Source organism: Apium graveolens, chromosome 1, assembly GCF_009905375.1.
Source record: "Apium graveolens cultivar Ventura chromosome 1, ASM990537v1, whole genome shotgun sequence".
NCBI lineage: Eukaryota > Viridiplantae > Streptophyta > Magnoliopsida > Apiales > Apiaceae > Apium > Apium graveolens.
Genome location: NC_133647.1, coordinates 12092667 through 12109223, shown reverse-complemented (window position 1 = coordinate 12109223; position 16557 = coordinate 12092667). Strand labels below are relative to the sequence as shown.

The 16557-nt window shown below is 33.4% G+C and overlaps 1 protein-coding gene across 2 annotated transcripts; it reads right to left on the bottom strand.

The window, feature by feature from the left end:
* Positions 1-13245: 13245 nt before the first annotated feature.
* Positions 13246-15900, bottom strand: LOC141660950 (pentatricopeptide repeat-containing protein At5g66520-like). Of its 2 annotated transcripts, none has more exons than XR_012549892.1 (2): positions 14030-15900; positions 13246-13604 (listed from the first exon to the last, which is right to left on the bottom strand). XR_012549892.1 is itself a non-coding variant. In XM_074467930.1 (2 exons), exons 1-2 carry the CDS (start codon positions 15855-15857, stop codon positions 13595-13597), a joined length of 1761 nt encoding a protein of 586 aa, XP_074324031.1. In that variant the 5' UTR covers positions 15858-15900; the 3' UTR covers positions 13246-13594. The 2 variants fall into 2 exon arrangements, 1 of the variants encoding a protein (XP_074324031.1); XM_074467930.1 differs by having other exon boundaries at positions 14107-15900.
* Positions 15901-16557: the final 657 nt, after the last annotated feature.

Sequence of the window (16557 nt, the reverse complement as noted above, 5' to 3'; positions counted from 1 at the left end):
GAGTATAATTCTTTTTTCAACATTGAAATCTTCACACCAACATCATTCTTACCCATGTTTGATTATCAAAATCTTTAATTTTTTTCGTGTGTGTAGAGGCTTATACTGATACCAACCGTTATTTGTAAACAATCACGAAGGGATTTGTAGAATTCGTGCACTTTTCTTATCTGTATAAGTTTGTCTCATGCATTTTTTTATTTTTTATTGTTGTATTACTATTCATCATTTATGTTACTATGTACTTTCATCATACACTATTTTTTCGTGCACTAAATCGGTGGTCTTCACAAAAACAGTATCCTTACTCTTCAGAGAAGGGGCATGGTCTTCATACATCTTACCCTCCCAGAACATTACTCAAAACTAGGGGTGAACAAAAAATCAACCAAACCGTAAAACCAACCCAACTCGCCCCTTATTTCGACCGAAGGAGCCAAACTATCCAAAACCTGAATTTCAATTGATTTATTTTTAGTCAACCCGAATATAATGGGTTGGGTTAAGGTTTATAAAATTTAAACCATTACTAACCCAACCCAACCAGATTAATAATTATAGTATTATTATTTAAGATATTAATTTATATATTTATTGTATTAATTAATATATTCAAAATTATATTAATATGTTACGAATAAAATACCGTAAGTTATTGACTTTAAACTAGAAGAGTACGCGGTATATATAGTATTCAATAATATTTATCTTATGTTAAATTATGGGGTACTACTAGTTTACTTCAACTTTTGGTTAAATTAATTTGAAGTTTTGACTTCTAAGAAATATTTAAATAATTTTATTACAGTTTTAACCCAAACCAACCTAATCCAACACGACCCAACATATAAAGGGTAGGGATGTGTTGAAAATAATATTTTTGATTAATGGGTAATTTTTTTTAAAATCCGAACTAATTGAGTTGATTCGATTTATTACCCATAACTCGATCATCCTAACCCGCGTTCACCCATACTACGGGGTATGTTTGATTTAATTTGGTTTGGTTAGTTTTGTATGAGAAAAATATATTACTAAATAAATTTTGTTAGATATAATTGATGATATTGGGGTCTGCTATCAGAGTTTATCATCAAAATCTATAAAAGAAGAATATCAATATTTATCCTCATATTGGAGTTTGACATATCAGAGTTTAATATCAGAGTTTACTTGTCAACGTTTGTCAAATATGGATTATAGGAGAGGATTTATTCTGTTGAGATGATATGATTTGCAGAAGATATGTCAGTGTAGGATTTTACATAAATATAGCAATCAACAGTGGGATATGTATTAGAATTCCTTATTTATGTATATCATATCAATTAAGTTGATTGTATAATTGTGCAGTATATAAGCACATATTAGATTTACACTATATGTGTTGTGTAATGTTTTATCATTTGTGTAATCTAGCAGCTCGAAAGGATATCTGTTCACCCTCTGATAGAGTTCAATAACAGTTTTTATTATCAAGAGTAAATTGTTCTTGAGTTTACTATGTTTTAAATCAATTTGATTGTTATAACAGTATTCACCCATCTACAGTTTACTTAAAGGCCTAACAATTGGTATACGAGTTTATTGTTGATCCACAAATAGTTTAAGATCCAGAAAAACAATCAAACATGACTAACAAAGAAACTCAAACACAACAACCACTAACCACAAATACAAACCATAACAATAACATCAGTAGATACGTAACCATTAGAGTCCCAATAGTGAAAGCGAACGAGTATCCCATATGGGAGATAAATATGGCTATGTTTTTGAAAGCCACAGATCCTAAATATCTTGACAGGATTTATGATGGTCCTCCCAAGTCGAAAAAAATGGTTGTTGCTATTGTTGGTGAACTTGAAAAGCTGGATTTCAAAGAAAAGAAGGACTATTCAGCTAAAGATGTGGCCTCTATCATCAAAGATGTAAAAGTGAGACATCTCATGCATTGAAGTCCGGATAGTGCCATGTCCAATAGGGTTATTGGATGCACAACTTCTAAGGAGATATGAGATTTATTGGAGGCGAAGTGCCAAGGTACCTCTTCCATAAAAAGGAACATGAGGGAAATACTCATACAGAAGTATGAACACTTTGACTCAAAAGCTAATGAGTCATTGACCGATGTTTATGAAAGGTTTCAAAAACTGTTGAATGATCTGTCACTTATAGATAATGAGTATGATCTAGAAGATTCAAACTTGAAGTTTTACCCTGCTTTTCCTGAAAAGTGGGATTTGAAGGTCACATCCATAAGAGACAATTATGATCTTGAAGATACATCTTTGGATGAGATTTATGGGATGCTCAAGACTCATGAACTTGAGATGGAACAGAGAAGTAAGAAAAAATGATCTAGATCAAGACCAGTTACACTAAAGGCTGAAGAGAAGCCAAGCGAGAGATATGTGAGAAAGGGTCACTCCAAAGGAAGTGCAATTATTGTAAAGTCTGATTTCGAGTTATCAAATATTGATGATGACTCAAATACTGATAATTCCACAGACTCTGAGAGTGATGAATGTGATGATGAGAAGATTATATAAATGGCTACATTGATGGTGAAAAGCTTCAAGAAAATGACCTATAAGAATTTCAAGAAGGGAAAGAGATTCTCAAGAAAAGAAAACCCTAGAGCAAGGTTTTGCGGAGAGACGGGAGAGAGGCGAAGAAAAACAGAGGCATCTCATCTTGTTGTAATTTTCCGTTTATGTCTATTAGATCAGGTAATTCTTTCATGCCGGTTATTACAATTATTAGTTGTATAATGAAGTCGTGCATATATGATTGTGTTGATAGAACACACACAACACACCAATTCAGTCTCTATAGTTGTGTACTTGTGATAAATATGAGAATATTCACTTTGCCATGATCTAGACTATATAATTTTATTTTCATATGACAAACTTGTGTTATTGAAACCTATATTGACATGAGAATCTTTTGCATCACTGACACACATTTTTTATTAATATTTTAATGGTACATATGGTTATCTTACTTGTAGTAATCTGTACAATTCAGGTTTTTAAAGTTTAAAGAACTATTGTAATACAAACATGGCATATTGCGTACAGTCTTGTGGAAATCAACAGTCTTTTCCTCTTACTTTATTTAATTAGTATCATGTAGTCCTAAATTTATTTTATATTTGTTTAAAATTAAATTATAATTTATTCTCTATTTTTTTATATATAAGTGACTTGACTTTAATTTGATTAGTATTAATCGGGCTATGTAAGTTTTGACATGTTTATAATTATGTCATAATATATTTAATTATATATATAGATATAAATTTGGGCCCGCAAGGGTTGGCTCAGTTGGTTAAAGAGATGATAACTATCCTCTTGGTCACAAGTTTGAATCCCACGGGAGGAGAATTTATGATTATGCCTCCTAACTCAGAGCCTGTTGCTTAAATGCGGTTTACCTAGGTTTACGTGGTTTGCAGGCTATTACGTGAGCCCGTAGGGTTTACCCAGTGCGCACCCGAAGGTAGCGGCTGCGGGTTACCTACGATAAAAAAAAATTGGTAAAAATTTGTAAGCTTGGCTATTTATAAAAAAATGAACAATATATGTATATTAGTCAAACAAGATTCATGGAAATCAGATATGTACTTTCTTAAGTGTGTTTACATATTTGTGTTAATTCACGGTAGTACAGGGCCTTTCAAGTTCATAGTCACTGAGGTGCTTATAGATTTGTACACCTTGGAGTGTAATGACTAATTTGTTTAATAATTATTTTATTGGCATGGTCACTTTCTTGGCATGGAAGCACATTAATATACACATTCAAGTGATTTTGATCTTAAGTAGAATGTATTAAAATATGACAGAGTAACATATAGCTATAGTTACCTAGGCTAACAACTGGATTAAATATCGTGTAAACTAGTTATAAATATTAATGATTAATTAATAGTAAATGATTGTATAAAATATATATTTATCGTAAATTGTAATTTTGTATTTAGATCGAGGGTCGGAAATTTAGCGGGGAGTGTTTGCATATTTCATTAGTATTAGAGTTGCGATATTGAGGTACATATTCTGTCCCCTTTTCATTCGACGCTACTCCTCTTGTCCAGTATATTTACTTGACTCATTTCGTTCTACTTTCTGTCCATTCCGTTAGTATTTGTTTTGACCGTTTTAACTTCCAAAAATTGTTTTAAAAATTGATTTTGAAAATTTTAGATATTGTTTATGTGGTTTTCAAAAATTATATATGACACCCTATGCTTTGGAAATCTGAAATATTTGTCTCAGGTGATTTTAAAATTTTGCGAGAATATTTTTATTTGACCATTAGAGTGATATAGGGTATACCGAGTTAACCAGCTGTAGAGGTACTACAACCATGTCATTGCGGCACTAGTGACATGACACTTCCATGATAGTGTGATTGGTCATGGCGTATCCTTCTGTTAGTTCTTGGGAGGAGTTTTTGCGCATTTGATATTTGTTTCAGGATACGTGGGTGCACCCAGAGTTTGATTTGTGATTTGATTTATAGTGACGTTGCATATTCAGTACATGTTATCCATTCTGTTGCACGCATCAGGTACCCTATGATGTGTGTGTATTTGTATCTGTTCTGATCTCGGTATGAAATATCCTAACCCCTTGTTGTTTCAGCCATGCTTGTTTTTAAAATTATTTTTTTATTATAAATTATTAAATCTTCATTTCTAATTTTTATTTTATAAATTATATTCCAAATCCGTACTAGGCATTTGGCTCATGCCGTATTCTTTTTCTGGCAAGTGCTTAGGGGGATCTGGGACTGTGTGATGGAGAACTTCCCTTTATTTCGTTCTTAGGATTTCAGACTTCTATTATTATTCAGACTTAATTATTTATTAGAGATTTTGGAATTTATATTATTGGTTTGAAATGTTCAGAGATTTAATTTATTACTTTTGAGATCTTTAGACTGTTTAATTTTTATTTAGAAAATATGTTAGCGCACTGTTTGCAGGTTTTTGGATTTTAAGTAATATCTCCCTTCTATTTTAAGAAGGGGGTGTTACAATATGTCAAAGAGAAATTACTTGAAAAGAATTCATCTATGGAAAAAAACCGTCTAAAGAAAGAGAAATAATCAAACTTTGGACTAACTCAGGTAAATTAACTCAAGGTCTAATTGAAAGTGGCTGATGGGGTTCAATATTAGGTTATGCAGACAAACCTGGTACTGAAAGTGAGGAAACGAATTGAAACTGAGAAACTTGAACACTAACAACTTGAAACTGATTAACAAGGATAGTCTAAGTTAATACCTATTAAGTTTAATTTAAATGCTGATGGACTCAAATCAGTGAATGAGAATAATTCTTCATCAAGAGTTAAATCAATCGTAAATAGTGATAATTCTTAACAGGTTAAAACTAAGGCAATTAACATTGGTTTAATGTCTCAGAAATAGCTTAAAAAAACTTAAAGAGATCAAAATGAAAATTAAGGAAAATAACTTAGAAAAAAAAGTGGAAAAGTGGGTGTTAACAAGAAAAACAAGTATAAACCTATTCCTAATGCACCTAGAAAGTCTTGTTTGAACTGTGGTAGTACTAATCATCTTGTTATTGCTTGCATGAAGAATAAGGAAATAAACACTGTTGTTAGAGATCAAACCTAAATCCTGATGATAAATAAATCATATTTTATAATTATGTTAAGACAACTTGTAGCTTCAATGGCTAGCCATCCTAAGAGATAGACGTTGAAGGAGTTTCCCATTAACTGATGAGGATTTTACAACACTTTCTTATGAGATTGTTTGTTTTAGAAAGCAATTCTGTTATTCATTCAGAAGTCAGGTTGACTCAATGGATAATCTAGAATAGGGTGGCTAATTATAAATACTCGATGCCATATAATTCTGATTAAGTGAAAGTGAGCTACCAACTGCTAAATGAAGATGCAACATCAATGGCTAGCAATATCAGCCCACTAACGGCTAATCAAGTGACTGTCAATGACTAAGGAAAATCACATAGCTGGTGATAGCGACTGGACAATGGTCAAGTCTCGAGTCTGACAAAGCACATGGGCTGATGAGAATCTCGGTAAAGAAATGTGAAGTGTTATTCACTAACCATCAACTTAGGTTAATTTGCAGAGGGCGGGGGGGGGGGGGGGTTGAATACAAATTAAAATTGTTAAGTTAATCTTTATTTGGGAGACGAAACATGAACACTTATGTTTTAAATTTTTTAGGTTGTTTATTTGTTGACTTGTGTTGATGAAGATTGAAGTTGTATGCATAACTCAACAATATTGGTTTGGATAACTCAATATAGAACAAGAACTTTGAAATAATCTATATTACACTAGATTCAGTACAGATTGTTTATTGGGCATATACACAAAGGTTTTGGTAGCTACAGTGAAGAAGACGTCAACAGTGATCAGTATGAAGTTCATTAATATATTCAGGTATCGGAGGAATAAGGATGGTGTCATTCGAAGCAGTTATCAGGATCAGTGTGAAGATCTCAAGGATTCTATGTGAAGATTGGTTTTATTTGGTAGAAGACTTAACAGTGGTTTATATGGGTATAATACGAAGGCCTGAGAGCAGAACTAGTCGTCTGTGAACCAGACACTTGCTCTAGACGTCAATGATTCATGAAAGGAAACAATGTATTATTTTTAGAAATACTTTTAAGTGATTTTTGTACTCAAGAGGATTGAAAATATTTTAAAGTACGAAAACTTGAAGATTACAAGATTAGAAGGCTTAAAGATACAAAGGACTACAACCCGAGAATTTAAAGGATTTATTTAATCAATGGTTGATGTTTTATTAAATAAATAAATGAAAATAGTTGTTGAATTAAATAATCTTAAGAAACATAATGAATTCCTAGAGAACATGGTCAAAGCCAATGAGGATTTAGATGCTATCCGTAGGAGTCAAATAGCTGAGTTGGAATTTGAATTGAAAGATTATCATAACTCTGCTATTAGTGCAAAGGAAATTATTGACAACCAAATCGGTGAAGCCATAATTGACATTGAATCCAGTGATGTTGCACCGAAACATGTGATAGTATCAGAGAATATTGATAATGGTAAATCAAACTCTTCAGATACATCAGAAGCTTCTAAAAAGGTCAATAATTTGTTATGCAAAAGGCCAATCCTGATTCTTTCAATAAAGATGAGGTGCTTGTTGAGGATTATGTCTCTAGTGACGAGGAGTCAATTGTAGAGTCATATGAGGAGTCAACTTCTACTGATGAATCTAAAACTCACTTAGATGATAGAGATGTTCACAAGGCTAAAAAGAAGAACAAACGCAATATAAATGGGAAGTTAATTGTTAGCAATAAAAATAAAGATCTGCTAAAATTTAATTCCTCTTGGAAGTTATTCTTTAAATGTAATTATGCTTCGCATCTTGCATATGCATGTACTGTGAGTAAATTAGACAAAGGTAAAGTTCATAATAAGCATAACATGCCTACCATGCCTAGTTCTCATTCTTCATGTCATAAATCTATATGTGTGCCATGTGCTTTTAATACCTTGTCTTCTTATCTTAACTTGATGCATTTGCTATCCACTACTTGTAAGCATAATGATAAGAACATGAGTAGAAAGCATGATAGGGCAAAGACTGTTAGTCCTCCTAAGGTTAGGAAGGAAAATCCTACTTGGAAGCCTAAAGGCATTCTTAAGGCTTCTAAAGAAAAGAAGGAGACGGTCGATGAGAAGCAAATGTATGTTAAATTTGCATCTGATATTATTCATAATGTGAATCTCTCTAAGTCCTATGGACCCAATTTAGTTTGGGTACCAAAGAAAACTTGATCTATAATGTAGACATGGCAAGTAAATGTGAAGCGAACTATGTGAATTGTGAACATTAGATGTTTAATACACAAGAGTTCGACGATAGAGCTCTGCTATCAGAAGTGGACAAGGAAGCTTGCCCATTAGTAACCTTTGGAGATGACAGCAAAGGAACCGCTACGGGACATGGCGTGAAATCAGGAATGTCATCTTTCCCTAAATATTTGAAGGCATATATTTGTCGTTGTTGCATTTATTTTTATGTTTCTACTTTAATGCTTTGATTTATGGACCTTGGAGCAATTCAACTTTATTATTTTCTCCATAAGTCAAATTGTTAAAGTATTAGCAGCATCACACCTCTGATAATTTATTTCAGTGGTTTGTGATATGATTAGTAGCATCACACCTCTGATGATTTAGTCAGTGGTTTGTGATGAGTTACTTTGTTTCATTGGTTAGTGATGAGAATTGTAGCACCATAAACTCTTGATAAGCCATATCATTAGTTGGTGGTGATATTTATAGCACTATAAACTTCTGATAAATCCAGTAACAATTCTTGTTGATAATTTTATCACTAGTTAATGGTGTGTTATGTAGCACTACATACTTGAATAAATTTGTTGACAAATTTTGTTGATATCTTTATTACAAGATAGTGGTGAGATTTTGATAATATTGAGATATTTTAAATTGCTTTTTTCTGGAAAACTCCCTAAGATCAAAATCATGTATGTAACATAGTTGAACATAATTCAATTTTTAAGGAGTCTAACAATTAATGAGTTCTTTGTTGAATATCATAATTGGTAGTATACTTAGTGCTTAGTGAGTCATGTTTGATTATGATATTTTATTTTTGTCATTATTAACATTTAATGACAACAAGCTCCCAAGCAATCAGAAGGAAGACACCTTAGACAATCTAGATGTTGAAGATCTTTCTGATGATGAAGATAAACTTGAGGTTGTTCCAAATGAAGATATAAATGAAAATGATCTTGTCAATGATCACAATTCTGATTCAGCCTATGATGGGAATGGTCCTGAGGCAAGCAAAGATAGTCAAACTATTTCTGGAACTAATTCTTAAGATTCAAATTCTGAAGGACGAAATGACAGTGGTGATGGTGGAAATGGTTCAGATGCAGTTAATGATAGTGAAAACTGAAAGAAGCATAGTCTTACCATCTTTGGAACCAATCCACAAGCTTCAGATTCTATAGATCATGTTGACAACAAATCAGGGGGAACAAAAGAAGAAGAACAAGGATATACTAGTCATACTCAACATAATTCTGAAAATGCTGAGTCATCAAGAGCTAGTCTACCAAGACGTAAAGAATTGAGTAAAGACCATCCTTGGCACTTGATACTTGGTGTTTTTGATATTAAAGTAAAGGCTAGAAGATCAGAAGAAGAAGAACAAGGATCTACTAGTTGGACTCAACTTAATTCTGGAAATGCTGAGTCATCAAGAGCTAGTCTACCAAGACGTAAAGAATGGAGTAAAGACCATATTTGGCATTTGGTAGCCTTAGTATTTCTAATAGTAGAGTAAGGGCTAGAAGAGATGCTACAAACAATTGAATAGATCCTGGTTTTCTATCACAAATGGAACCAAAAGAAGTAGTGAAACTCTTGAAGATCCATATTGAGTGATTGCTATGCAAGATGAACTCAATCAGTTTGAAGATTAAATTTGTGGAGGCTTGTTCCCAGATTCAAGGATAGATCACAATATTAAAATGGTGAATATCTTTTCAAGAGTGAAAAGAAGCTTAAAGCTGTTTCTGAATATTATAGGGGTTGAACCAGATCCAGATTTTGGTACAAGTTCAAAATTTATTCCCCTCAAATCACCAAATCTCAGATTTGATTCATCAACAACTCAGGGGGAGGAAAACAAGTAATGTTCCACAAATCTAAGTTAACAACATGGGAAAGTAAGTTTTCATATCTATAATCATTATATATATACATGTTTGTAAACTTGTTTTGAAGCTAACTGATTACCATGTGTTACATGCTATATGCTAGTGGTGAGTAAGTTAGAGTTTTTGATGCAATATATGAGTTGAATGTTTACATGCTATATGTTTACTCTGATGCTAATACTCATGATATTGATATTTATTTTAGCACACACACATCTCAATCTTATTTGCACTTTGATCTAAGACCCTGAAATCTCATTTGTGATCTTATCATAACTCTGATTTATAGGTTTAGAACATGTTCATGTACAACTAGTTTGAGTACTATGATTAAATTTTGCGTGATTATATCATGTTACCTGAGTAATTCTGTATAATTTTTGAGCTTTAGACCTTATGTAACTCTGACAACATATTCCTTGGTCACTTTGATTCTCTATTTATACTAGAATGACTCTATCTATCTTGTGCTGGAATAAATATGCAGCATAACTAACGATAGTTGTGTTATGTTTGTGTCAGGAGTAGTTTTTAATTGGTTCAGTCTTGTTATGACTAATCAATTGGTACAGACTTGTTGAATGTACTCTTGGCATAAATGATCAAAATTATGACTTATGTGTTGATCCTGTGTGTATTTCTGATGATCTTTCTATACTTATACTTTGTTCTGGATATTGGATCTGATACATTTCTTATACTCTGATTACCTTATGCAAATCTTATATGTTTGAAAAGTGTTCACCCCTTTCCTTTATAGTATTTATCTGTATGGGACTAACTTGAACTGTTTTGAACTAATGAGATTTGATTGAGTAGCATTTTCAAAAGAATCAGAAAGCATGATCATCTGAGACATCCTTCATGAATCCATATTGTGATAAGTAAAGGTAAATGATCTCTAGACCTGAAATCACTCTATTTTTTATCATTGGAATTCTCTAATATTGTACTCAGGATGTTTGTGATCTTCAACACCCTCAGTGGTTTTAGGAACTAACTAAGAGCCTATCAAACCTCATAGGGTCTAGCCCAAGTCAGTAGAACCAAACACTTCTCAAATAATATTCGACTACCTTACTATGATATATCCCCCATACTTTATTCTGATTCATTTAATTTTCTTGAGATACCAACTTAGTGATCAGATAAAATTATCATTTGGTATTGGAGTTGTGTTGAGAATAAGGGAGATAGTGCCAAGAAGCACCACATAAGGATGGAAAGGTAAACCCTACAGCTCTGTACTCAGAAAGAAGTGAAGTATTAATAACTTGAGATATCTGTAAGCCCACCTGTATTCTCACAAAAGTATATGGAGCTGAAAAAGGCATATAAACAGTTAATAGGTTCATTCTCCCAACAGAATGATATATATTGAAAATTCTCCTGTCAGCCAGGGCATCTGTATGAGAGTCATCACCCCTGAGTTAAAATATTTCCAATGCACATGTGAAATTCACACACACAAGGAAGGTAGTGACGCATCAATTGTTTTTAAACCATACTAAGAAGGGGAGTTTCCAACTTTATTATACTAAGGAGAGGATTCTTCATCTTAGAGAGAGAGATTATTGGGTTTCGATTTTTAAGTTTCAAAATATTTTCTATGTGCTTTATGGGAAGATCCGAAGATTATTGAAGATAGTATTTGGAAGACGTATCTATCTGCAACTTCACATAATGGAGAGAAGAATCTGTTCTCTACTGAAGCTGAATGTGTATATAAGATGCGGTAGATATAAGATAGTAATATTTCCAAGTCCAGGATTGAAAGTTGAAAGCTGATTGAAGATTTTTGGTTATGGTTAGTTGAGTTATCCTCTAAACTGTTCCTTCTCCATTATTATTTGACCGTCAGGTGTAACAGTCAAATATGGGGTGATTGCTGCAGAAAAATTGAAGCTGTATGTATAACTCAACAATACTGGTTTGGATAACTCAACATAGAATAATGACTTTTAAATAATCTATATTCCGCTAGAATCAGTACAAATTGTTTATTGGGCATACACACAAAGGTTTTGGTAGCTACAATGAAGAAGACGTCAACATTGATCCATATGAAATTCATTAATATGTTCAGGCATCGGAGGAATAATGTTGGAGTCATTCGAAACAGTTATCAGGATCAGTGTGAAGACCTCAAGGATTCTACGTAAAGATTGGTTATATTTGGTAGAAAACTTAACAGTGGTTTGTGCATGTATAATACGAAGGTCCGAGAGAGGAACTAGTCGTCTATGAACCAGACCCTTGCACTAGACGTCAGTGATCCGTGAAAGGAAATAGAGTATTATTTTTAGAAATACCGTTAAGCGATTTTTGTACTCAAGAAGATTGAATATATTTTAAAGTACGAAAACCCGGAGATTAAAAGATTAGAAGGCTTGAAGATATAAAGGACTACAACCCGAGAATTTAAAGGATTTATTTAATCAATGGTTGATGTTTTATTAAATAAATAAATGGAAATCATTTCATTTATTTATTTAATTTTACATTAATAATTGATTTAAATAAATAAATTAATATTTGATTTTTTATTAAATAAATAAATGAAATCCAATTAATTAATTTATTTAATTTAACATCGATTATTTTTTAACTCGCCAGCCAGATTTGCATGCATGCGTTTGCTTATTAATTTATAAAAGAAACACCGAACTCAGTTTGTACAAAGAAATTGAGGAAATGGCTGGTTTTTTGTTGAATCTGTTATGCAAGTGCAAGGCGTGTAGCATACAACTCCCAGCATACATGTCACCGTGGCTGTTATTAAACAAAAGAAATCAAGGTTGTTATTCAAAGAAAATGGCAGCTCTATTTCTGTGTTTTATGGAACACGTGTGGTGCAAAGCCCCTGTTGTTTTGTTCAGAGTGTACTACACGCGCAGAAAATGCTTCTATCCAAGTGTGAACAAAAGCCTGCTGATTCCACTCGAGTGACTAGCTTCGTAAATCACATTGTGACTTGGTAAATTCAAGACTTCCAGTGCCAAGGATGAGAGCAAGTCGCAAGCCAGCCTGGAGTCGTAAGTAAAAGAATAAAAGGAGAAAAAAATGAAGGCCCCAACCTCTCTAGCATGTATGGTCGCAATTTAGAGGTGTACTAGGGGATTGGGTCGCCAGCGAGATGTAGTGCTTGAAAAACTAAGTAAAAAAAACTCCCTAAGCTAGTCGCAAGTAAAAGGAGTTGGCAAAATAACTAAGCACTAAACATCCTCCTGGTTGCAAGTCAGTACTCCCAGGCTATTACAGGTCGCAGGTAAAATTGAAAGGAAAAGGAAATGTAGGGGACACAAGTAAATCTATTGTGCAAACTGTAACAATTAAATTACTTGGTCCTGGTTAAGCCACGTGTTCATCTTCTCTCTCCTACAGCCTACCACTCTATACCACTCTATATAATCAAATCAGAAGCACATTGAAAAATACATTCACCCCCTCCCTCTGTATATACCTTTTGGACCTAACAATTTGCCGCATGAGGTTTTATTTGAAGAAATAATCTGTTACAATTACAAATGTATTGCAATGTTCTACTTGTAAATTGTATGCAATCCGTAAAATTTTTAATAAAATAGTGATGTTTGTAGAACATCATTTGAAAAATATTATGTTTTGCAATACTTTAAACTATATTTTATTTGCTGGACTCCAATTAAATAGTGAATTCCATTGAACTTATCTCTCTCTCGTGTATATATATATACACACACAAGGCGGCATTCAACCTTCATATATCCAAGCCCTCCCTGCTGCTCATCTTACGTTCTTACTATCCAAGCTTGCAATTCTGATCATCTTTCAGTCCTTCCACCTTAGGCGGGGTGATTAGTGTAGACTGTAGACATACAAGAACACTCTACCTCAGCATAACAGCATCTAACTTTCAGGTGAACAAAGTCTAGTGCGTCACTGAAGTTAAAACTTAGAAGAATGTATATATAAAGATTGTGAAGACATAACAGAATAGATTAGAGTAGAGGGATACAACATACACAGTTTCAGTTGTAAAAACTTCTTAGATTGTTGTGAAATGAATGAGAACATAAAGTTCATATTCTAGCTTTCTGCAACTTATATCACATATTTCAACAGATCGTCAATCTACATTCTCTTGCATAAATTAATTCTTCTATGTGCTGGATGATAAGTTTTAAGAAATAAAGTAGTTTAAGTATTATCAAACACAATCATTGAAGCTTATCGCTTAGTTCCACTAACCAGATATTGTTGTTCTAGATTACGGTACAGAAATGTAGATACCTTCTGCATTCCACCATAACACCAATAATATATCATAATGTAGCTCGACATACTAATGTAGAAAATGGAATTGTTACCAATAGTCATTGCATGAACACTTTCCTTCCTGGAAATGGTGAAACCGTACTCTGTCTCTCACAATAATCACTCGCTTGTAAATGCTAGAGATCAGCTTTAAGGCTGCATGACAATCTCTGCACACACGCAAATTTTTGACGACTCTGATTGTTGACTCCTTTGGCAATCGCAACAGAGCATACGCTACAGCAAGCCTCTCACTATGAAGGCCTAGTGCATTTTCTTTTTCTTCATCATCTATATCATGCAACACATCAGTAGTGGTTGCTATGTGTCCTACCTGTTTCAATTTTCTAGCTATTCTATCAAGCATTTGATATATTTCATCATTCTCTGGATGCGATTTATCCCCCATCACAAATCGGTGCACTGTGAAATCAAGCTCTATGGAACTCCAACCATGTTCCTTCTTCACTTGCTTGTCTTTCATTAAACTTCTAAGGTTGCTCACACTTGACCACTTACCAAGCGATGCATACACATTCGATGCAAGAACAAAATTATCACCACCACACGGTTCTATCTCCAATAAATCTCTGATAATACATTCCCCAAGCTCTTTGTACTCGTAAGTTTTGCAAGAGGTGAGCAAGGTTCGCCAGAGAACTGCATTAGCCGTTATGGGCATTTTTCTAATAAATTCGTATGCTCGAGTCACATCTCCCGAGCGACAGAATAAATCAACCATGCAACCATAATGCTCCAACTCTGGAGAAAATCCATACTCCAGTTGCATGCTATCAAAATGTTTACACCCCTCATCAAGTAAACCAGAGTGACTACATGCAAACAGAACATTAGTGAATGTGACAGAATTAGGATATACATTAGCTTTTCGCATGCTATCAAACAATTCTAAAGCTTTGTGACCACATCCATGTACGGCATACCCTCCAATCATAGCAGACCACGCAGTTACATCTCTCTTTACCATCGTCTGAAAGACTATCAGAGCATCATTCAAACTTCCACATTTTGAGTACATGTCAACTAAAGAAGTACCCAAAACAACATCCATTTTGATATTATTCAAGTTAATATAAGAATGCACCCATCTGCCCAAGTCTAAAGCACCTACATGACCGCAAATCGCAGCTACACTAGCCAAAGTAAACTCATCAATATAAGCACTATCTTCTCGCATATATTTAAACAATGCTAATGCTTCAGATTCCATATCATTCTGCGCATACCCGGAAATCATTATACTCCATGACGCAGTATCCCTCTCACGCATTCTATCAAACAGATGGCGTGCAGACTCAACATAACCACAAACAATATACAATTTCATCAAACCATTTAAAACTGGTATCTCAAAACCAAACCCTTTTTTCAAAATCTGGCAATGCACCATCCTACCCTCTTCAAACATTGACAAATTGCAAAGTGCTTTAAGAACAAAAGCAAGTGTAAAACTGTTTGATGAAATGCCACTAAGAAGCATATCCTTGTACAATGTGACAGCTCTGGTAGGAGAATTACTAACCGAGTAGCCTCTAATTAAGGTATTCCACATGAAAATATTGGGGTGGTGGGTCCAGGAAAAGATGCAATGAGCATAAGCCACGTGGCGACGAAGCGTAATGGCAGCAGCTACTAGCAGACTGCTGGTTAAAATGGTGTCATGGGCTAAACCAGCACGAATTATATAAGCTTGAATGAGTTTAAGGTCTCTGGAGGTGGTGCACTTTTTGATTAAGGACACTAATAAGCTCTTGTCTTGTATTACTGCTTTTGTGGGGTTCATATTTTTATATGAGCTGCATGAATGTCATCTTCTTGTTTTAAACTTGGGGAAATATTATTTGCAAACTCAAATTATCATCTCCACGCCATCTTTTGCCCCGAAAATTAAAAATTTGCTCTGAAATTAATATTTTCCTCAAGTATTTTTGTCTGCTGTAGACTTCTTGGGTTGAAGTTACTGTGATGTATCTTTTTAATAAAATTAACAATATATTTATACTATCTTATAATAGACGAAATATTAAAAATTTGGTAGTCGTTTAGTCGGTACGTGCTGAAATTACTTCATTACCCATATTTTAATATCTTGCTTTATTAAATTTAACTTTTTAATTTTCCGTTACCCTTACTTTAATAATTTGCTTTATTGAATTTAACTTTTTAATTTTCCTTTTTAGAACCCTTTTAAATATATATGCACAACTTGCCCACATTCACGTGCATAACATTCTTTTCATATTATTCTATGCATCTATACTATATTATAATAAACGGAATGACATATATTTTGTTTCAACGGTTATTTATATATTAAAAATAAATATAAATAGTGTTATGCACGTGATAAGCTACTAAATTACTAAAATACTTAGATATAGTCTACATATCTGGCTAAACTACGACCAAAACTTATTCTATTAAAATATAGCTTCTCCCTAATTTTTTTTCATTATAAATTTATTATTATTATATTTTTATAT